Source organism: Ammospiza caudacuta, chromosome 1 (genome assembly GCF_027887145.1).
Source record: "Ammospiza caudacuta isolate bAmmCau1 chromosome 1, bAmmCau1.pri, whole genome shotgun sequence".
Taxonomy (NCBI): Eukaryota; Metazoa; Chordata; class Aves; order Passeriformes; family Passerellidae; genus Ammospiza; species Ammospiza caudacuta.
The window spans coordinates 143408132-143431506 of record NC_080593.1 but is presented as its reverse complement, the minus strand read 5'-3'; the positions used below and the strand labels follow the sequence as shown (position 1 = coordinate 143431506).

General features: G+C 44.6%; 1 protein-coding gene across 3 annotated transcripts in view; it reads left to right on the top strand.

The window, feature by feature from the left end:
• Positions 1–7750: 7750 nt before the first annotated feature.
• TMEM65 (transmembrane protein 65) overlaps positions 7751–23375 on the top strand; it is a 31375-nt gene continuing 15750 nt past the window's right edge. Inside the window, exons 1-2 of one of the 3 annotated variants that reach the window (XM_058807136.1) lie at positions 7751–8099; positions 15103–15183. In XM_058807136.1, the coding sequence (XP_058663119.1) occupies positions 7778–8099; positions 15103–15183 (403 nt within the window). In that variant the 5' untranslated portion in view covers positions 7751–7777. Of the gene's footprint in view, positions 8100–10801; positions 11042–15102; positions 15184–23375 lie in introns of all 3 variants that reach the window. The other 2 variants (XM_058807127.1, XM_058807144.1) reach the window with 2 other exon arrangements.

The following is a 23375-nucleotide window of genomic DNA, read 5'->3' as shown; positions in this document are numbered from 1 at the left end:
GACTTATACCTGTCCCGTCCCCCGCATTGACCTGACAACCAGTGCGTTGGTTGCTGCAGGGTTCGAGCTCCAAGGAGAAAAAATTCAAAGGATGCCACCTTGGAAATACCTGGGCCTCGAAATTACGAAGCGGACCATTGTGCCGCAAAAATTGGCTATTAGGACTTCAGTCCAGACCCTTGCGGATGTCCATCAACTGTGTGGGTCTTTAAATTGGGTGAGACCCTGGCTGGGTATACCAACTGAAGACCTAGCCCCCCTTTTCAATTTATTGAAAGGGGGAGAGGAGCTGAGTTCTCCTAGGGAACTCACCCCAGAGGCTCAGGTAGCCCTCGAGAAGGTACAAAAGACCATTTCGGCTAGGCAGGCCCACCGCTACCATCCGGGCCTGCCATTCAAATTCATCATTTTGGGAAAACTGCCACATCTTCACGGTCTGATACATCAGTGGGACAAGAGTTTGAAGAACCAGGGACTGGGTGACCCCCTCTTAATTATAGCGTGGGTGTTCCTCAGTCATCATAGGTCCAAAAGAATGACAAGGCCACAAGAGCTGATGGCCGAACTGATCCGAAAAGCAAGATCTTGGATCAGGGAGCTGGCAGGTTGTGATTTTGCATGCATTCACCTTCCGATTCAATTGGTCTCAGGCCAACTCAAATTAAAGACCTTTAATGAACTGCTGGAAACCAACAAAATGCTACCATTTGCACTAGATAGCTACACTGGCCGCGTTGCAGTAGATCGGCCGGCCCATAAACTTTTCAATTCGGAGTTCAAATTATCTATCAAAGGGATTCAGAGTAGGAAGCCTCTAGATGCTCTGACAGTGTTCACTGACGCGTCTGGAGCATCCCACAAGTGAGTGATGACTTGGAAGGATCCTCAGACTCAGCGGTGGGAGACTGATGTCACCATTGTGGAGGCTTCTCCACAAGTAGCTGAGTTGGACGAAGTCGTCCGGGCATTTGAGAAGTTTCCTGGTCCCTTCAATTTGGTTACAGATTCTGCATATGTAGCTGGTGTAGTATCTAGAGTGGAATCAGCAGTTCTCCAGGAGGTCTCCAACCAAAAATTATTTAATTTGCTCTCAAGGCTTGTTGAATTGGTCTCCCACCGAGAGCATCAATTCTTTGTGATGCATGTAAGATCACATACCGATCTGCCAGGGTTCATCGCTGAGGGCAACCGTCGGGCCAATTGTTTGGCTGCGGCTGCTGTCTCGGTGGGCCCACTCCCAGATGTCTTTGGCCAGGCTAAGATCAGCCATCAGCTTTTCCATCAAAATGAGCCAGGCCTGGTCAGGCAATTCCACCTTACGCAGGACCAGGCCAAGGCGATCGTGGCCACATGTCCCCAATGCCAAGTCCATCAGATGCCAACCATCACAGCAGGGGCCAATCCCCGGGGCTTGGCGAGCTGTGAAGTGTGGCAGATGGACATGACACACATCCCATCCTTTGGGAGGTTGTGTTACGTCCATATCCCCATTGATACCTTCTCGGGTGCTATCTTTGCCTCTGCACACACAGGTGAAAGGGCGGCGGATGTCCAGAAGCATTTGCTTCTGGCATTCGCTGTCCTGGGCATCCCTAGGGACCTAAAAACAGATAATGGCCCAGCCTATACCTCCAAGGAGTTGTGGAGCTTCCTGCAGCAATGGGGAACAGAGCATAAGACCGGCATCCCCTATTCACCAACAGGCCAAGCCATGGTGGAAAGGGCCCACCAGAGCCTGAAAAAGATCCTAGAGAAACAACGCGCAGCTGTGAAGGTGGAGACCCCCCACGTCCGGTTGTCGAGAGCATTGTACACACTTAATTTCCTAAATTGCTCTTTCGACAACCTGAACCCTCCAGTTGTCAGGCACTTCAGCAGCCACCAGCAGCTGCAGCCGAAGGCCAGGCCTCCAGTTCTGATAAAGGATCTGGAGACCTGGCGAATGGAAGGACCCTTTGACTTGGTTACCTGGGGGAGGGGATATGCTTGCGTGTCCACTCCCTCAGGGCCAAAGTGGTTACCGTCAAAGTGGGTCAGGCCTTTCATCCCCAAGCAGGCAGAAACATCCAAGGCTGTGCCACAGGTGCAGGAGGCATGTTGGCGGCGGAGGAGGAAATCCCCCACCTCTTCTTCCCTTTACTTTTCTGGATCGGACACACTCCTTCCAGCTGAGTCTCTTCCCTCACCTTCTCTATACCGTGCTCCTTTCCATGTGGTCCTGGAAACCCGACCCTCCTCCCCTGCATCAGACTCTTCTTCTGAACTTAATTTACTTTTCGAGGCAGAACCATCGGTTTGAAAAGGAATTTGTGTTATAATCATGTCTGTTTTGTTTTTCTAGTTCATCTCCCCTTCTCTGGCCTGTATGACATCAAAGATGGCCCGACTCAACCCTCACCTGCTGCAGCGCCCAAGCGTCATCTTACTGCTTGTGGTCGTCGGCCTCCTCCTGACACCATTGGAGGCGTGGATCATCCCTCAGCCCAAAGTGAACGTCTGGCGTACCTTGGCTCAAGCGTTGGGGCAAGACCACATCTGCCTCGACGCAGGTTCAGCAGAGGACCCGATGTCGTCGCGCCTTGTGGGGATCCCTTTCTCTCCAGCCGAGTTCCCCTCTGCTTTCCAGTCAGCCCTTTCCTCCATTTTGGCCCGGAGCCTCACCATCCTTCCTAGTTTTGATTCAAGTAACGCCTGGAGAGACGGAGTGGTTAGGCTGGATCCTCTACCCTCCGAGCCCACAGAACTACACCTTCTCGGCTCCGCCAATTCCTCTATTTGCTTTCAATTTGAGTATGCCTTTTCACCCATAGCGGAGGGCAATGAAGTGGTCCGCCAAGGCAGAATATCAAGCCTACCAGTGGTGCAAGGCTGTATTAAAGATCAGCAGCCCCACCACCACTGGCTGAACCTCATACGCCTTTCCTAGGAGAGCATTTTTAATTTGTGGCGACCGAGCGTGGGCAGGCATCCCCTCTGGTCTGGTCGGAGGGCTGTGCATGTTTGGCAAGCTGACGCTGTTTACCCCCAAGATGACTCAAATTGTTAATTGGAAAAAGACGAACATCACAGCAGAATTGGCTAGATCTAAAAGAGATCTTAAAGATCTCCCTGAAGACTGTGATGATGAAATTACACATTGGTCTTGTTCCAAAACCGTCGCTTTTACCATCTTATTGCCATGGGTATCAGTGGCGAAGTCTCTGGGTGAATTGGGCCGCCTGGAGTGTTGGGTGGTTAAGCAAGCCAATTTGACTTCAGCTGCTATATATGACCTCCTCACAGACGAGGAAAGAACAAGGAAGGCGACACTCCAAAACAGGGCAGCAATAGATTTTCTATTGCTGCTCCATCACCATCAGTGTGAGGAGTTTGAGGGCCTCTGCTGCATGAACTTGTCATCTCGAGCCGAGGACGCCAGACACTCTCTCCTGTGCATCAAAGACGAAATCCATCAAGTCAAGCAGGAAACATCGGACTGGCTGAGGGACATTTTTAAGGGTTGGGGCCTGGGTAGTTGGGCCAGTTCGATTATAGAATCAATTTTGAAAGTGGTTTTGGTTTTGTTCTTGCTTGTGATTTGTTTTTCGCTAACTCGCGGGCTGGTCAAGAGACTCATCAACCAAATCGCGGGCCCAAGCGTGAATCAGGTGGTCGCACCATACGGAGAACCCGTAGAAGTGGAGGACTGTACTTCGGAGGCAGATGGAGCCACTGATGAAGAGGAGCCCACTGCACCACCACCGTTTTGAGGAAGAAGTCGCTTGGCCTGACCAGACCCGAGATTTAGCTTTTTGAACTCGTCAAATACAGACTTTTCCATTCTTTTCAATTTTATTTAACAAAAAACGGGGAGATGTTGTAGTGCGTGTTGTTGGTATGTTCTGTTTCTCCCCCATTTTGTTGTGATGGTTCTGTCCTCCCAGTTTGCCCTGCCTCAGTTTCTGTCTATTACGTAGTTGCCATGGTTTTCCCTATGTTATATAATTTCCCCTTCCTCCATTTCCAAATATGTATAGTTTTCTCTCCTCCCTGGGCCCAGTCAATCACTCCCCACCCCTCCTAGTTTTCCAGAATGTTCCCTCTAGTGGGAGCAGTGATTGGCTGTGGTCCCGGGGCCCCTCCTATACAATGTATACATTGGTTCTCCCTTCAAATCTGTCATGTTCAGTTCATTCCCCAACCTCTCCTGATTGGTTTTCTGCAAACCCCTCCCTTGGTTCCCACCTCCCTTTATAACCTCATGCTCTACCCCTTTTCTTCGTCACTCCCTGCTGGTCGCCCCCGGGCATGAAACCTGTTTGCACCCCAGGAAGTGTCCGACTCTCATTCACTTTGTCCTGAATCGCAGCTCTCCCCCGAGACCTCGTCCCGCAGGCACAGCCCAAGGCCTCCGCCGCCGAGGGGTGCCTGAAGCTGTCAGCCCTGGGGCCCTGCCACCGGGACTGACACTCCCTGCTGCAGTGGGGCTGTTGGCCGCCCTCTCCACTAGCCGGGTCAAAAGGTCTCAGGCCGCAGGCCACGCTGCAGTGGTTGGCATTTTTCTGCTGCTTTCTACATAAACTGCCTTCCAGTTTTTAAGGCTGACCTTATCTAACTTTCTGTGTAATATTTTTAACAATTTCCTTCCAGTTCTGTCAGTTGGTGCATAAGCCATCTCTATTAATTTGGTCATTCATAATATAAATCATATTAGGAGAAAATTAGGTTGTCAGCAAAAATCCTAAAAAAAAATACAGGGAAACTTCTGCATTTTTCAGAATATTGCGAGAAATATGAATTTCAGCAGGTTCTCAAGCTCTGCTGGAGTGGCAGGGACTAATGAAAATTACTGTACACCACCCACTGAACAGAGTTAAGTAGACAGTCTGATTAATTTAAGTGTCAGTTCAGCCAATGGTTTCAATTTCCCATTTTCACAAAATAAAAGCTCCAGCAAAATAAAACAGAAAAAACCTATTAGGTTATTTAGACAATTTCCTGTCCTTGCAGAATAGTCCCTCCAATGCCTTTTTTTTCTAATTTGTTCAATGCAGTTTAAAGGCTTGGAAAGGTGTAAACCACAGCTGATGGCCACAGAAGAATTTACTGTCTGCTAAACCGTGATCTCAGTCCTGACAAACAGGTACTTTTATTTTCATAACAGTATTGTATATTGTCTACTTAAATAATGTCCTTGCACCTCTCTATAGAGTGAATCTTCCTTTACAGCAAATACCTAAAGGCTATGCTAGAAACTCCCTGCTCATTGTCCTTCAGTGTCTGAAAAGACTTGCAGTGTTTTGAGTCTTGTCAAAACACTTGAAGAATAATCCAGATGCAATCCCTTTTTGTAATACCTAAGCAGTGTGACAAGGGCTGCAGTGGTAGGAAAGAGATAAAGTCTCTTTTCCTGCCAGAGGCCAGTGCTCCTGCTTTGCTGTCTGTAGTGTGGTGCAATCCAGCTAAGTGAATATATAAAATCATATATAATATATAACACAATCAGAAATACAACAAATTGAAGTAGCAAAGGTTTGGCCTCTGGAAAGAATGGTTTTTCCTTATTTTCATGTGATATTTTTTTCAGGTATTTGTAGCCCCATTGCATGTCCAGCCTTTCCATGTAGAAGCATGCATTTTTACTGTCAAAGCGATCTGGTACCAAAATTTTAACAGGATTTTTGAACAGAATTATGAATATTGCTGTTACAGTTCTCTGGGATTGAAAACTATTACTGATTTCCATATTTCCCCCAAAGAGTAGCAGAAGATAGCACTTTTTCAATGAAACAATTGGGAAGATAAGCACAGCTCTGAACACCATCAAAGGCTTAGTGGCTCTGGATCAGGAGTATACAGAGAGACAGTGAAATAAACAGGGCCAGGAGACTTCTTCTCCTTTTTAATGCCTTTATTAAAAGTGATCAGTTCAGGATTGGGTGGCTCGACGGGTCTGCAGTCGTCATCTCTCAGGGCGACTCAGAGGAGGAGGATATGCACAGCTCGGTCCACCAGGAGCAGAGCTGGGGGAATCCGGTCCTCGTGGGAGCCTTTAGGGCGTGATGTCCCTGTCATATGGCCATTCGGTCTGAGTCTCGCTCCCCTCCCAGACCTGGCCCGGGGGATCTCGAAGACAGGGTGAGGAACGATGAAGGTTTCCAGCATCTCTTGCAGGCCCAGCACTCCGCTCCTCACATCCAGACATCACTCCAGTCTCTCAACTCTTAGGTGGCTCGTTGTTTTTGGGGTTTCTCCGTGAGTTTGGAGTCGGGGGTCCCACAAAGCATTCTGGTCTTGGGAGTCACTTTGCATAACCCCCCCCCACCTTCTCAGGTGTCTTCCCTATTCTGAGAAAGGTAAAACTTAGCCTCGGGCAAGGCTCTGCTAATACAAAAGGAGCGATTAGCCTCAACGACCCGTGATTACAATAACAAAACACACAGAACTTGGGCAGGGCCAGTGATCTCGCTGCCTCTTTGTAACTTTTTCTCACAAAAAAATATTAACCGAATTTTTGTTCATAACAGAATTTTTGTTCATAGTAGCTTATACTCATTTATCTCTGCTATTTCACTAACAGGGTGAGAATTAAAATATATTCCAGGCCTTTACAACTTATTTTCTACATTTCTGCACTCAACTTCTGCTCCCTCTGTACTGTACACGTAGTATATGTAAGCACCCATAGTTTTGAATGCATGGTCTAAGTAAGGCACCTCTGTTTACCATGAGATCTTTATACCATTTGTTAACTCTGCAGCCATGGAAATGGAAAGAAAATGCTGCTTTTTCATACAAAGTTAAAACTTTCTTTTTGCCTTCCTCCAAGAAGGCAGCAGATCCCCCTGATTGAAGAAACCACCTGGATGGACATCAATAGGTCTGCTACCTTTGGTGTTAAAGAGCTGGAGATACAGCAGTAAATGCTGAGTGCCTCCTGAAGACACTTTCGTATTAAATGAATGAGGCATAAAATATGTGAGTCCCTTGTGGTTGTATAGGTTCTTTGCAGTTTAATTACAATATCTAACACCATTTGAATACAGTGTTTGACAAAACAGTGAACAATTGTGGATTAACCCACATGGATGGTATTTGTGGCAACGAAACTAAGAGAGGTTTAAAACCAAACCTGATTTCAAAGCAACCTCTGCTCCCTCAAGATATAAATTCTGTCCTTAATGTGTTTGGTTTGGGTTTGTTGCCTTTTTTTTTTTTTTAATAACTGTCAGGTAGAATACCTGCCAATTAATTTAAAAGAATACAACCGCTATATGCAAGCGAAGTGGACTTAACCTAAAACTGGATGATGCAACACCACAGTACTCTACGGCAAGGCCCTGGAAAACGGGAGAGAGAAGCGAAACCTCATTAGTGTTGCCCTGCTAAGCTGCTGTAGCCTGGCGGTGCGAGAAGCCCTGTGAGCTCCGGGCACTCGGCAGTGGGTGCGAGGGAAGCCTTTGGAAGGAAGGAGCTGCCCCGGCCGGGGCTCGGAGCTCCCCGGGCGCTGCCGCCCCGCTTCCCTCAGCGCGGCCGGGCGGGCGCCTGCGCGGGGCCGCCCCTCGGGCCCCTCCACCCCGCCCTGCGGCCGAGGCTCCCCGAGCGGAGGGAGCGGGGCTGGGGCTGGCGCCGGTCCGGGGCGGGGCGGCGCTGCCGCCGCTGCTGGCGGGAGCTCGGCGGGGCGGTGCCTGGCGCGGACCGCCCGGCCCCACCGGCGGAGCAGCCGCGGGAGCGCGGCCCGGGCGACTCGGCCGCGGGCGGTTCTGGCGGCCCGAGCGCCGCGCCCTTTCCCGGCTCCATGTCGGCGTGGCTCGGCCGGGCGGCGCTGCTGCTGGGGCGGCCGGGGGGCCCCGCCGTCGTCCCCTCGTCCTGCCTGGGCTCGCTGCGGGGCCCGCGGTGCTGCTGCCGCCGCCGCCGCCTGAGCTGCCTGCGGGGCGGCGCCGAGGGGCTGCTCCTCCCGCGGGGGTCGCGGGCGCTCGGCACCCACCCTAAGAAGGAGCCGATGGAGGCCCTGAACACAGCGCAGGGGGCCCGCGACTTCATCTACAGCCTGCACTCCACCGAGCGGAGCTGCCTGCTGCGGGAGCTCCACCGCTTCGAGTCCATCGCCATCGCTCAAGGTGAGCCGCGACCCACCCGAGCCCGACTGGGGTGGGAGGGCCGGGCCGGAGGGGGGCTGAGCCTCCGAAGTTTGGGGGTGCTCCTGCCCTCGCCCAGGCGGCTCTTTCGGGCGAGTGGGAAACTCCAGCCGAAGGAGGCATCGAGAAGCGCTCGCCCCTGTGTGTTCGCGTAACTGGGTATAAATGAGGTACACGACCCGAAATTTAGTTTCCAGAAGCATCCGCAGCACCTTTAGAACTTAAACCGGCCCAATGTGCCAAATCCTCGGTGGGTCTGTCATCTCACGGGGTGTTTCAGAGAGCCACGGGTGGCCATTTTTCGGAATGGGAGTAGCAAAGTGTGTCTCATAAAATCCCCCTGACACCAGGGCAGCACTAAGTTGATTTCAGACCTCTTAAGAGACGCCAGGCTGCTGCTGCTGTGGGCGCTCATTCATGAGTTACACTTCCCTGCCCGGAGAGCTGCCGGCGCTGTTTCTTGCAAGTGTCGGTTCTCATTCGGGAAGGTGTGTATGTGCCGGGAAGGCTTACAGATGTATCTCTGAATACACGGCTATGCAACGCCAATTAAAGTAATTCACAGTGATTTTTCTCATCTGATCCAACTGTTCTTGCCAACTTGACACTGTTCCTTAAACAAATCAAAACCTGACAAAACCAAATCCTCTTAATTGTAGCCTCCTTACTTCTAGTTTTGATCCTCAGCTGTAATTTACAATCCCTGTTGCAGCGAAGATGATAGCGGGTACTTAAGAGATCAGTGTGCATTTGATCTAGGCCTCTTTGTGACTTTGATAGTAGCGTGCCCTTGGAAAGGGCATTTCTGTGTCTTGTGGCTCCTCTGTAGATGTCTGGAAGAAAATTTGGGTGGGCAGGGAGCAGGTCTGAGAGTCAGCTGTAAAAGTGTTGCTTTTGTGAAAAGACAGAACCCTTTCAGGTATCTCTTCGGTTTTGTTTGTAGCACACTTGATATAAACACTAGTGCTTCTAGTCAGAGTGGGAGTAGTTCGCTTAAACACCTTATTTTGGGAGCAGCAGTGCTTCTGTTTTGCAGACAGCGAATCAGTTTTATTTTTTTTACAACGCAGAGGGTAGAATGCTTTGAACTGTAAGTTGACACTAACTTTTGAATACTAACAACTAATACTCTGCCCAAATAAATCCTTCTAAGTGTCTGAAGGGTTCTTGCCATGAGGTTTTTGTGTGAGTCTCATCAGTTATTGCTCAGGTTAAATAGAACGGAACTGTGTATCTGGAGGATCATATGGTGGATATCAAAATGAGATTTAAAATTTCAGTATAGTGTCTCAACCTTTATACAGATGTAAATCAACAGATGGTCGTATTTAATATCTTGCTGCTCAGATGCTGTTAGTTATAATGTGAAAGTCTGTTCTGTAAAATGCTGTGACTTTCTGATGATTCAGGATGTAGAAGCAAAGTAACAATAGCATCAATTTGCATTTAGACATTTTATTGCATGGGAGTTTATTAATTGGTTTTAAGTTTATTCCACTAGTGGAAATTGCGGTTCACTTGTGCCTGAAACTGTAATCAGTAATCTTGCTGGAGAGATTATTTCAGCAAAATCTCAGCTGTGGGCTTTGTAGTCTCATAAGTAAGGGCTGCATAAAGTGTTGTAGTGCCATCGGACCTCATCCTTGGAGTCAGATTCTTGGTCTGCCCATCTAGCTGGATAAGACATATTTTGTATATAACCTTTTCCTTTAGCCAGCTCTATTCATGGGATATTTTTACCAAACTGCAGCATGATAACAGCTGTCAGCTTTTACCTGTAAGAAATTCTGTTTCTTCATGTGTTATGAAAATAAAATCATAACTGAAGAGCCTTCTAGTAAGTTAAGTAGAATTTGAGTAATTCCAGTAATTAAATAGAAATTGGAGAAAAACCCTATCTTGAATTTATCGCCCATAGCTGTTTTCTGTAGAGGAGAAGAAAGAATTCAGATTTTGTGTGAAGAAGGGCAGAGAGGTGTTGGATATGTATCATCACTGTCAATGCTGTGGAGTGCCAGAAGAAGACAAGGTGGATAGAAGGGCTACCCTTGAAAGACAATTAGAGACTTTTCTGAGCTAGGTGTTTGTATTCTGTGTTTAAAATGCTTCATTATGTTTAGAAATATTTTGTATGGTTGCTGTTTCCTGCTGCTGAAATGGTGACTGTGAAGCAATGACCTGAATAGGTACACAGGTTGTGAGTAGCAGATGAGGGGAGAGCTATTTGTGCCTTGCTTTCCAGGTACTTTCTCTGATTGACTTGTGGCACTTTTGATCTTTACAAATCATGACTTCAGTCAAGACAAAACTATTATAGCAATGTTATCAATTATCTCGTTCGTTGGCAGCATGCTGTAGCTCCCAGCAGCTGATTCTTTAGCTGAGGTCCCTGGTTATACTTTTGTGTTGATTTCCAATGAAAGTGATCCAAACTCAGCCTTCAAATTCTCTTCTTTACTGCTTGCATAAATTCCTGTGTTCTGGTTGAGTCTGAAAAATCAATCTCTCCTTGATCATGAAATGCCTGTGTAGTTTTGCTACTCTGCTTAAGCTTGTTTTGTGCCTGTGATATTTTCATAATTCTTTATGGAAAGGGAGGTGTTAGTCCATACCCTCCTTATCACAGTCCTTATTGGGTTAAGTTTTGACCTTCTTCCTTCACTACCTCTTCTGTGCCCTAACAGACCCCATATCAGCTAGGGGAGGCTGTCAGCAATATGGGCAGACCTGGGCACATCAAGAACCAAATGGGGCAAGTTCCTCAGCCCATTCCCAGGCCTACCAGCAGAAGGAAGCAGTTCCAGCAGCTAATTGCCCTAGCAGGAAATATGACAGGACACACTATCTGTGGCCTCCGCTAATGGCAGAGGCTGCGGGGAAACCCATCCTTTGCTGCGGCTGCTGCGCCCAAGGACGGCCCTCAGGTAGGTGAGCTGTAGCTGGTACCTGTAAGTTAGCTGAGTCTCTGAAGCGTTTCTGAAACCTTAAACATCTGTTTATGCTGTAGTCATGAAAAATGTAGGTGGGGAGAGGTTTGTGAATATGTTCCTGCGTGCCATCACCTTGTCACCCGTGTTACCTGCAGGGTTATGGAGCTTCCAGGTACTGGGCACTAGAGGTCTGCTGAGCAGCCTAGTTTATGAATAAACACTGACTGAAATTCTGCTGTTTGTTGTAGTGCCTCAGAAGACAGAGCTCTGTCTGTGAGAATGTGATGGCTGAGGGCTAAAAGCCTGAGTTTGAATTCATAGATGTGTTTTGCATAGTAGAAGCTGTGGGGAAGACTGTGAAATTGAATCTTGATAGAACAGTTCTCAGAAAATATTTTGAAAATCTCCCGATTTAGACTATAATCTGTATCTTACTATCTTAAAATTTAGTCAAAACATCACTGAGCTGTTCTTTCTGAAGACAGCTGCAAATCCTTTCTCATCTGGATTTAGTTTTCCTTCGGCATTGAAGTCTTTAAGTTTTTGAGGTGTTTTTTTTTTTTTTTCCCCCATTTTGAACCTTGGAAACGTGAATAAAGTGTCCCTTTTCCCCAGGAAGACCTTTGCAACAAAGATTTTAAATTTTAGCTTATGTTTCTTGTAAGCATGTCAGCCACACCCAGCCACACCAGATAAGAGAGGATACATGTGGAATTGAATACAAGTAATTTGTATATTTCTATTTTCATGGTTACAGGAGCACTGAAGTAGCAAGTAGGCTGGTTGATTTCAAATGTGATAGTCCTGCTTTCTGTCACCAGAAGTAGTGCCCCATAAACAAGGCTTAGTTTTGTTGGTTTCAGATAATCAGATTTCTCTTGTTTCTTTCTTGAATGATGGAGATGAAAGTGTAAAATCTTCCAGAAAATATGGAGAATGATTTAATGCTTCTGATCTTCTATAGCAGTATTCCATTGACAAAAGTGGTGTTAGGAAGAAGATGGAACTTCTTTCTTAAGGAGCTTATATTTAGGGTTTCTATCTTTGGTTTCCAATGTATGATATGAGATGTTTCATGAAAGATGCACTTGTAAGCAGTGCAGCAAGCCTGGTAATGAGCTGGGAAAATACTAAAGGGCTTGACTTTAAGTAAGAAATACTAAACTTGGCATTTTTGCTGTGTCTTTATTGCTTCCTAGGGAATTGTTGGTCTTTTATGTGTTGCTTTACAATATTCTTGAGCCCAGATCTAACTACTTTTCATTAATATTACTAACACAGTGATTATCTAGGGCCTCTAAGAAATCTCAGGTCTTGAGAGTGAGACAATCCTTTATTTTCCCATCTTTTGTTGCAAAGATGGGAAAACAAGTCCTGTTTTCCTATCTTTGTGTACATACACATAAAATACATGTGTGTGTGTGTGTATAATACATAGAACAGGTGTTTTTAGTATATAATGTATGTACCTTTTATATTGAACAAAATTCCTGGAAAGCACCTAGTTGCATTTTATATTTTAAGTGGAAGACTTTTGTGAAATGATCACTAAATGAAAGGTCTTTTGGAGTGCAGTTTCTTCTTCCTCTGCTTGGTGAGGTTGTGTTACCTGGAAAACATGCAAAAACACCACAGCAATGAGTCTTGACAACTGTTTTTGTAATTTAATTTACAGGTTTTGGAGAATGCAGTTTCTAGCTAGATTCTCTTTGAAGGCACTGGGATATCATACCATTCATAATAATCTGAGATACATAAACAATCTGACCAAAATGATGCATTCTGATAGAAAACTGTTCATAAGTTCGAGTTACTGCACCTTGTTTTTGTTAAAAACAAACAAAGCACCAAAACCGTAGCTTGCACCTCTTTGCATCACTTGGGCTGACAGCTGGTGCAGAATCTCAGGGAATTCACAAGGTTTTAGCTATTGTTGGGTAAAATCTCATTTGGTGTCAGAAGAAACCTCACTAGCTTATGTTCTGGTGTTAAATTTATGAGCTCCCCAGTTTACTAGAATAGCTTAGGGAGTGTTAGAGCCTATGTGCCTCTACTTCCACAGCTTTACAAAGAGAAGTTAATTCAAAAGATACAAAGTCATCAAAGACAAGGGGATTTCACTGAGGTTTTTAGACACCCTAAACAAGCCTCCTGTGAAAAAGATTCCCTCTGTTGCATGAATCAGATGCTTCTTGCTGATATGAACACACTGGTTCATCTGCCATGGTGCTTTAGGGCTGCTTGGATTTTAGTGCCTCTTTTTGTTAGAACTGAATCTGTGCTAACACGACAAAGCAGAATTCCATCCTTCTGGAAGTACTTGTTTTGTCTGAAGAGTGATTTCACAGTGCAGGTGTGAGGTTTGTGGTAAGCACTGCCCTCAGCTCCTGAGCTGGGAGAACAGGAACTGTTCACGGTGTTGTGCCAGGTACCGTGGCACCTGGTGGGGACAGTTCTCTCTTCCTCTCTCCCTCACACACCCAGCACATGCAGGTCAGTGCCATGCTGTGGGTGGAGCAGTGTTGTCTATTTCTCTTTCCCTTGCTGTGACCTAGGTCAATATATTTTTTAACTCTAGTGTTTGATTACTATTCTAGGAAAAGGTCTGCTGGCAAGTGTCTGATTCACAAGTTTGAAGTGCCTGTCAAGCTGGTAAAATGACAAACTCTTGCTGGCCTGCCTATGTGAGTCCCTTTATGCTCTCAGACCATTGCAGCCTATACCAGGACTGTTACCAATCTCACTGCTGTGTCAAAAATACTAGCTGGTGAAAGAAATATTGTGTTTCAGATAGAAGGATGTGCTACATTTTGCTTTTGAAACTTTTTTTTTTAACTATACCCCCCACCTCCTGCCCCGAGTCTTGAAGCTCTCTCATGAAGGCAGAGTGCAGAAGGAAAAGTGCTACTGAGGCTCTGCTGGTCATTTTCATTAATATCTGAACCTCATGCATCAGAATCATAGAATATCCTGAGTTTAAAGGGACCCACAAGATTCATCGAGTCCCGGTCCTGGCCTTGCACAGCACCCCCCCCCAAGAATCACACCATGTGCCTGAGAGAATTGTCCAAACACTTCTTGAGCTCTGTGAGGATTGGTGCTGTGACCACTTCCCCAGGGAGCCTGTTCCAGTGCCCAGCCACCTTCTGGGTGTGGAACCTTTTCCTGAGATCCAACTTCAACCTTCCCTGGCACAACTTCAGGCCTTTCCCTTGAGTCTGCCACAAACAAGAGATCTGTGTCTGCCCCTCTGCTTCTCTGGGCTGTTCAGCCTGGAGGAAGCTCTGGGGATACCTGTAGCACATTCCAGCACATAAGTGGGGTTTGCCAGTGTCCTGGAGAGGACTTGTCACAAAGACATCTAGTGATAGGACAGGAAGGAATAGCTTTGAAGTGGAGCAGGGTAGGTTTAAATTAGGAAGAAATTCTGTTAGGAAGAAATTCTGTTAGGAAGAAATTCTTTACTGTGGGGGTGGTGAGATACTGGCATAAGTTGTCCAGAGGAGCTTTGAGTGCCCCTTTCCTACAAGTGCAGGTTGGATCTGGTTTGAAGCAACCAGGTCTAGTAGAAGGTGTCCCATGGGGTTGGAACTAGATGATCATTAAATCCCTTCAAACCCAGACTGTTATGTAATTTAGGGGCTGAGGCTTAATGTCATAAACAAGAAAATTGGTGCATGGTCACTCATGGTAAAATTATTCTGAAACTGCTCTCTGAAAATGTCAGCTGTAACTGTCTACCTTTCAACCACCTGCAGCAAGGTAATGTTTTCTGAAGTTCATGATTTTTCTGTTGTGCTTTGGTTTGCATCCATATTCTGAAATTTTACTTGCTCACATAAATTAAAGCAGGTTCTAGTCTGCTTAAATGCAGAAACTTCGTCTTATTTTTTTGCAGAGAAAACCCTGCAGTCAAGTGGAATTGATGTAAAACCCACAGAAATCCAGTCTTAATATTTATAAAGGATCTTTTCTTGCTGGTGGATGCTCCAGTATTGATTGGAAGATTTTAAATAATGACTGATTGCTGTTTTGCTTTTGAAAACTCATTGTAGGCTTAAGGTATCCTAAACCACTGGTACCACTGGAGAAGCCAGCAGAGGAGGTAGAGTCACCAGAGACGACCAGTGAATTTGGTACAGTAGAAAAAGCCCAAATGGAAAAGTGTGTTTGCTGACATATGCATTGTATAAGGCCAGCAGGCTGCTGGTTTGACAGACTTCCTGCATGCCTGTTTTGATGCATTTGGCATGTATTGCTGCAAGAAATAGAAGTACACAGTTTTTGTTCATGTTCATATAAAGCCTTCAGTCTCAAGAATTTCAGCAATCCACATCTTCAGGTACTTACACTTAACTTGACCAAGGTGTTTTAAGCACAGGTATTTTGGAAACTGCTGCACTATACAAGAGTTTCTAGTTAATACTTGATCAGGTGAAACAACTTCAGTTTTTTGAAGCAGCTCAGTATCAACTACCTTATGTTATTTTCTTGGAAAGTGATGTGTGTTAAATTACAAGGTCCAAATATAATGCAGGAATGATACTATAATTAAAAAAAAAATTAGTTAGCTGCCTTTGCCCTTTGGTGCCAGAGGTAAAATAAGATTGCTTCAATTAAAATAAAACATTGCTCCAAGTAAAATTTGTTTTGTCTTTTGCATGTGTTTAAGCATGTGATGAATACAAAATAGGTGTCATGCACAAATATCCTTTATCTCACAAATCAGAAAAAAGTCTGATTCTTAAGGCATTGTTCTTCAGCTGTGTCTTTTGTAAAATAGTACATTTTAGAGCTAAAAGGAAAATCTGTCTCCCAATAACTCTCTTGTCCAGTACAAAAGCTGCTTTTGATTCAGGACTTTTTACAGAAGATCACTTGAAATGCAGCTTTTACTTAGAGTGCAACTTAAACCCTTGAGAGTGATAGATTGAAAACATTTAGATCTCCCTGCAACAGGCACGAATGAAATAGATCATGTTTATTGTGTGAACACAGAGGTTCCAGTGTGTAACCTCAATTAAAAGAAAAGGAAGTCTGCCAGTTTCTCTAAGAAAGAAATTATTTAAAGCTGACTCATTCAGCTGAAAACTCTTAGCTTAAGTCAGCCTCATTTATTATTTAATCAATCCAAATATGAAACTACGGAGGCCTCTGTTATCTCCAGAAAAAAATCCTTTCTAAAAACAACCAGTAAATGGAAAAATAAATATAACAGGCAAGCAGAGTACTTAAAGAAACTGTCTTGGGTCCCTGTGCTGTTGTTGAGATTTTTTTACAAAAATGGCTCTTTTTTGGGAAAGTTAGACATGAATATGTGAGCTGCCTTGTGCCTCCCTTCTACTTCATATTTAAATTAGCATAGTGATATTTCAAATATTCTGAAAGCATGCCTTTTTGTTTCTGCTTTGTTGCTGTGTGTGAGAACTTCCTTTAACAGTGAATGAACATGGAATTTTTGGGACATGACTAACTCATGCCTGACCACATGCTTCCTCTGAAACACGGGGAGTATTTTCAGGCAAAGCCCACAAAATACTTCGTTCAACCCAGCAGAGTGCATCTTTCATTCAAAACTATGGAATATAAAACCATAGCTGTTTTTTTTCCAGTGTTCATTTACTTTGGATACTTAGATATTTATATGCTAATTGTTAATGAAATACCCTCCCTAGCAGCCATAATACATAGTGATTCTTGCTACTTGCTATACTTTTCTCCTGCATCAGTTGCCAGTTTCATTTTGTATGTGATGGGCTCATAATATTCATTCATTTTTGGGTATCTTTTGAGTTTTTATTAAATTTTATTTAGACTGAGATACTTTTACAATTAATTTTTTTAAAAATCACATTATTTTCTCTAGATAATAGAAAGGGGAAATAGAAACATGTTTAAGACTCCGTATTTTGAGATTGATCATGTTCTGTATTAACTCTTCTATTGGCTTAAAGCAGCCATAAGAAGAAGGTGGTTTATTTTATTATCTCCTACTGCTTGTGTGTAGAGATAAAACCTTTCCTTAATGCTGTTAAAATGCTTCATGGCTTTTAGGCATTTCCAGAATTAAAACATGCCTTACTGTTTGGCAGTGATCCTGGTGAAAGCCTCCTGCATGACCTGGGGGAAGGACACAGCTTTGAAAAATCTTTCTAATTTCAGGAAGAATGGAAAAGTTTGAGACAAAAAGGTTTCTACAGTGAAACCAACTTCAGCTGAGAGGAGTTGTGCAGATACAGTGTGCAGAGTGGCCTGGCCTTGGGTTCCCAAAGCTCACTTCTTGGAGATATCTGGGACCTGTTGTCTGGGCTTCCCAAAACATTGTGGGAATGTTGGGGGAGGGTTAGGAGACAGTCCCTGGTGTGTGATTCTGTCCATGCCATGGACAGAGGTCTGTGCTTTGGGTTATGTTGTATGTAAACTTGTACTGCCACATAGCTCAGGTCCAAATGCTTACTGGGAGCCAACAATTTCTGCACTTTGACCTGCTACATTTTTCTTCTAGGCATTATCAGTTTCTGGTTATTGTGCTGTTACAGTAACTTTTCAAATTATTTGCACTTGATAGCGTTTGACTTTGTGCAGTGATCTATCCCTTAGTGCTGGCTGCTTTGCTGTAACTTATCTTACACTAAGGGTGTGAATCACCAGTCTCCATGAGGATATTATCTCATCATTCATAACAATCTGAATTGGTAGAAACTGTGGTTTTTCTGCTTTATTTAATTTTCTGGAAGACTGGAGAAAAATGTGCATGGAACAAACCAATTTCTTTAGCCAACTGCCCTTTCAAATACCATCAGCTTGTATTTTCAGATTACAGGTAACCTCTTGATCCAGTTGTTTCTTTGCTTCAGTTCTGGCAACAGGCTGATTTTCACAAAGTTCAAGTAAAACTTTGATGTTACAAATATAAAATTAACTGTTTCACTCATGAGTGAGATTTAACAATTTCCAGCTAGGTTTCCAGCCCTCTTGTCTAATTAAGGTTTTTGCCATAAAGAAGAGATAGGAGAACAGCTTGAAATCCACCACTCCTTCTGCAAATTCATTATTTATTTATATTATTTTATGGAGTAAAGCAAATCAAGTAAATAGGTAGCTGCAAAAGTGACAGTGCTGTTATAAATAATCAGCCTGGTGACCTTTACCTCTTGCAAATATTCAACAGACTTCCTCTGATTCAGTGTCCCTTTACCTGAACAGAAGAAATGTACCAGTGTGCAGTTGAGTTCTGATAAATCACAGATGGCCCAGGCTGAAAAAGACTGTTCTTGGGAATGATATGTGACCTTTTACAAGTTTTTTACTTGTGTATTTGATCTGGTTTACCAAAACATAAAAAAAGTCTTTGGATTTATAAAGTTTTCACTGTTGGATTACATCTCAGGGTTGGAGGCTATGTACCTATTGTGTCTACCTCTTTTCCATCCTTACCTCAGTTTTTGCAGTTGCACATTACTGTGGCTGAGTTTTACTGTGATTTATGTCTGATCCTGTGTTAAAAGCTCAGTTAAAAAAAAAGGCTCACTTTAATTACTTTTTCCCAGCCATAGAGGAAAAGCATTCTCCTGGGTTTCCCACAGTGGGTAAGGGCAGGCCTGGATGAGCTGTGGATGAGGTGGTTGATGTGTAGCAGATGTGACTTGGCCATCTGGGTGTGGATTTACTGCTGGCTTCACCTGTGGTGTTGTAAAGAATGTTCTGTTCTTTCTCTATCCCAAAAACCTCTGGGTATGAAAGTCTCAATTCTGCTTCCCATCCTAGCACTGCAGTCATTCTCTGGGCCTGGCTGTGTACCTGGCTGAGAACAAGTGCCAGAATAAAGAAGTCCCAAATACATGATCAGGAGGGAGTTTAGAAATGAGAGGAAAAGTATCAAATCACCCCTTGCAGTAACAACTTGACTTCAGATCACTTCAGGGTGCAGTGTTGTATTTGACCTAAGTTTCTGCCTTTGTGTTTTCCGATGGGTAGGGCCAGGAGGGTTCCTGTGCCTCAGGCAGGAGTCTCTTCTGGGATCTCTGTGTCCCTAACAGTGCACGCTGAGTTGTACTAGTGAGCAATACTGGTTTCATCTCCCAGGTTACCTTTGATGTTTTGGCAACTACTTGCAATTATAGTTTTTATCTCAACATTTGTCTTGTGCCTAGGAAGGGAGCTGTCTCTCCTCTTCCTTCCTCTGGCTCTCTATTCGGGATTATTCATCGTGGTCTGAGTGGCTGCCCACCACATCACACAGTACTTTGCTTCAGCACTGCAAAAAGCAACCTCAGCCTGAATCCATCCCCTTCTTTGCTGCTGGAAAAGGGGCTGTGTAAACATTGAGCAGATTTTGGAGAAGCAGAGGGAGAAGAGAATGAGGCAGGGAAGGATGCTGGAGGCACACTGTGATCAGTCTCCATTGCACACCATGGAAAACTACAGGGGTGCATATTTCATTAAGATCTCCAGTAAATAGTGGCATTGCAGTATGTCACTGATGTGGGCAGTGCCACAGCATGCTTTCCATTGCCATGGGGAGAAATGTTAAATACATTAGATTCCATATTTCCTCTCCTGTGGAAAACAAAACAGGCTTCTGTATACAGCAAACTCTGAGCTGAGGATTTGTGCTTGCACTTCACTAATTCTCAAGCTGATTAGCAGAACTGGAGGTGAAGGGTGTAATTTCAGCACCCACAGGATTCTGCTGCCTGCTTACAGTGAAGCTGTGACAAAATAACAGGTTAAAAACCCTGTGAGTGGAAAAGGGGAAATGTGTAAAGTTGAAAAACAAAAACTGTCCTAAGTAGCAGAACTGTGTGTTTCATAAACTGACACTGGGTACTTTCTGGGAAAGCTAAGAAGCATTGGTGTCAGTTTCTCGGCTGTTTAGGTGACCTGGAAAGGCCTGGAGTGGCCTTGGACAGCCCGCGCTTCAAAGGACGAGAAGAGGCTCCAGATCTTGTCTCGGTGTTTATTAATTGTTTATCTAAAAGATTTTCTCTCAGCCCGACAGAGGTCTGCACAGCAGCCAGCCATGAGCACACTGCGAGCCCCTGGGGCGGTCACCTATCTTTATACTCAAAGTTACGTATACAATATTTATCATTTTTCCCCAATACCTTTTACCCTTATTAACCAGTGCACTTTTAGTAATAACCAGTCCCAAAGTGCCAACATCACCACAGAAGATGGAGGCCGAGAAGAAGAAGAAGAACAGGACATGCCCCAATTCCTCCATCTTACTTCTTTAGACCCCCCTGTACAGAAATCCTAAACCCTGTGTCTCACACTCTAATTAACTTATCCCTTCACCATTTACCCCAGTGAAATCCTCCCATCCTCATACAGGTGTCGTCTCCTGTGTAGGATCAAAGTCCAGCCACCAGACACTTCTGGCAACATTCCAGGACTCCCGAGCCCCCCAAGGGTGGTCTTGGTCCCTCTGCACCTCAGTCCTGAGGTACTGAGATCCCACACATTGGGATTAAATGGATGGAGCAGACGTGCAGCTCTCCATAGAGCAGAGGTCCTGAAGCAGCTTTAGAGGGAGTGTGTGCACAGCTGGCACTTGCAGGGGTGTGATGGGAACTGAAGCTTGCGTTGGCTCTGCAGCTGGAAACTGCAGGGATGCACTTGTGATTGAATCCTTCTGAGAGAGGGCTGATGCTTGCCAGAGGCTGGAGAAACACTGACCAGGAGAAGGATGTTCCTTTTTTGCTTTGCAGAATAAAGGCAAATGGTTGAAAGAATAAAAAATGAGCTTAGAACTCGGTACTGTTCACTTTTAGGGAGAGTAGAGCACAGTAGCTTTTGTCTTCTGCTTCTTCCTTCTGTATGACTTTATTTACAAAACCAGCAATCTTAATATTTCAGACAGTTTTTGTGAACAGAATGAGTTTTTTATTAGAACTTAAAATTCATGTGCAGAATAAATTATTACATAATGCAGCTGCAGAACAGACCAGTAGATATTTCATACTCTTACAACATAACAGCTAAAAGAAAATCTTTTACAGCGAAGTTCCTGTGGAGTGATTTTATCTGTTTTTATATTACAATCATTCCTTCAGCTGTTTGCCATAGGAAGCTGTCATTGCAGTTTGAATTTGACTGTGCAAGGAGTCAGATGAGGGTGTCAGACTAGTTTCACAAATGAGGCTCTGCTCAGTTACATGGGGAAGGGAGGGGGTATCAAAGGGATCAATCTGCTGCACTTCCTCTAGCAGCAGGTAAAGATTTAAGAATAGCTTCATTGCTACTGCATTCTGTATTCATTAGGCATTTATATAGAGAGGCACAAATTACTTGAGTGTAATTTATGGCTGGAACTTGAATTGTCAGAAAGAAACAGTGGTTTCTTATGGTGTTCTTTTTGCTGACAGGAATGAACAGATTCTTACGGATTTCAAGGCAGCTCATACTTCTGTCTTTAATGCCCTAATGCAATGAAAAATTAGGAGTAATGTTATTACACTAAATATGAGTCTGTAACAAAATGTTGGACAATCATTCAGTTTCTCTGTCCTCTCTGTCTCTCTTATTTTGGGTTGCTTTATTAAGTCTCAGACAGATGAAAAGCAATAAACTCTACATGCATTTAAATTTATTTCAGACAGAAGCTTATTTTTGCAGTTGTACTTGCTTCCAAGGTTGTCCTCAGGCTGGGGATGGAACTTTCTGCTTACAAGAGGGCTGGTACTTAGTGATATGTGATTTAATAGCAGTTTGTCTTCAGCTCTCTGTAAAGATTGTAGTCGAGTTTTCTCAAAGGAAAAGATTGATCCCATGAAACATATTTAATGAGCCAGCCCCACCTGCCTGGTGCTGCTGCAGGTGCCTGGTGGTGGCTGTGGGAAGGGTTTGTGCTGTGTGAGTGCAGGTGCTGCTGGTGCCAGGGGCTGTGGGAGCCCAGCTGTGGCTGAGGCACAGCCCCTTGTGTCACTGCCCTCTCTCGGGTTTGTGCCAGGGCAGAGAGGAGGCAGTGCCTGGTTCCCCTGCATTCTGCACTGGCTGTTGTCAGTGAGCTGTCTCCTCTAAGGGGTTCTGCTGCTGGCTGCAGGTACCAGACCTGGCCTTGAAAGCCAAAGCTGCTCCCTGTCCTAAAACCATTCTCCCACTGGCTTTCTTTCCTGTGGAAAGGAGTGTGGTTTTGTGCAGGATGGGAAAGGGCATAAGGGAGAGGAGGAGCAGGAATAAACAAGCTTGTTTCTTGCCAGCTTTTCAGATTTCTTGTTCAAGCAGGGCTTGGGGGGAACATAAATGAATAAAGGATATTGTACATATAACTCCCTAGATATTTCATGAGCTCTCATGGTTAGATATCAGTGTTGCCTGACACAACCCTATTTAGAGGTGATGAAAGTTCTCTAGTAGATCAGATCTCTGATGGTACACAGAGTGCTGATAATTTTTGTTAGCAAATCTTCTGTGGTGTCCCACAGAATTGCTTTGCTTGTCCTTTTAGGGGAATATATTGCTCTCTGATAAAGCACAGATGCCATGGTCTTGTTTCCAGTTCAGCACTGTTGCTGTGCTGCTGCTCTGCTCAACTGCAGACCCATGAAATGATGGACAGATCCCTCCCTTGAACGAGAGGGGGCCCAAGAAAAAACCTTGCTGACAGAGAAATGCCAAAACCTCATCTTACTGAAACAGCTAAATGAACATATTTGGATGCTATTAATTCCACTCTGTTAGTCAGAAGGACTCATCCAGTCCTTTTCCAAATCTAGTGGAGAGGTTGTTAATAATCCCAGGCAAAGATTCTTTCATCCAAAATGCTGTGCCACTGGGAGATGTCTGTCCTCTGGCTCCCAAGAACTCCTTGCAGTCCTCAGGCATTTAAATGGAGAGGGTGAGGAGGGAAGACAGAGCCAGCCTTCTCTTGGTTGGACAAGTATTTGTTTTTTTGAGGCAGAGAATTTTAACTCTGAAGATGGTTCTTTCCAGTCAAGGAATCACTATAGCAAGTTTGTTTCTTGGCAGCTCTCAAGAACCTTCTTATGTTTATTTTCTTTCCTTAAATAATAATATAACCATTTACTTCTGGAACAGAGATGTCATTATTGGTCCTGTTTGCTCTCCTATCAGTTTTACTACATTGCTGGCACTTCTATGCAAACACTTCAGCTGCTTTTCTGACATTTTCTCTTTCTCTCTGAAGGAGATAGCTCAAACTCTATTTCTATCCTTATCCTGCATCTCTATTGCAAGCTGTGAGTCCTTTCTGTGTTGTCATCACTTTAGCTGATTAACCCCCTTGAATCCCAAGGCAAGCATCTTAAGTCTTTTTTTTCCAGCTGTGGTTTGAGACCTTTTTTAAGCAAACCACTGCAAATAC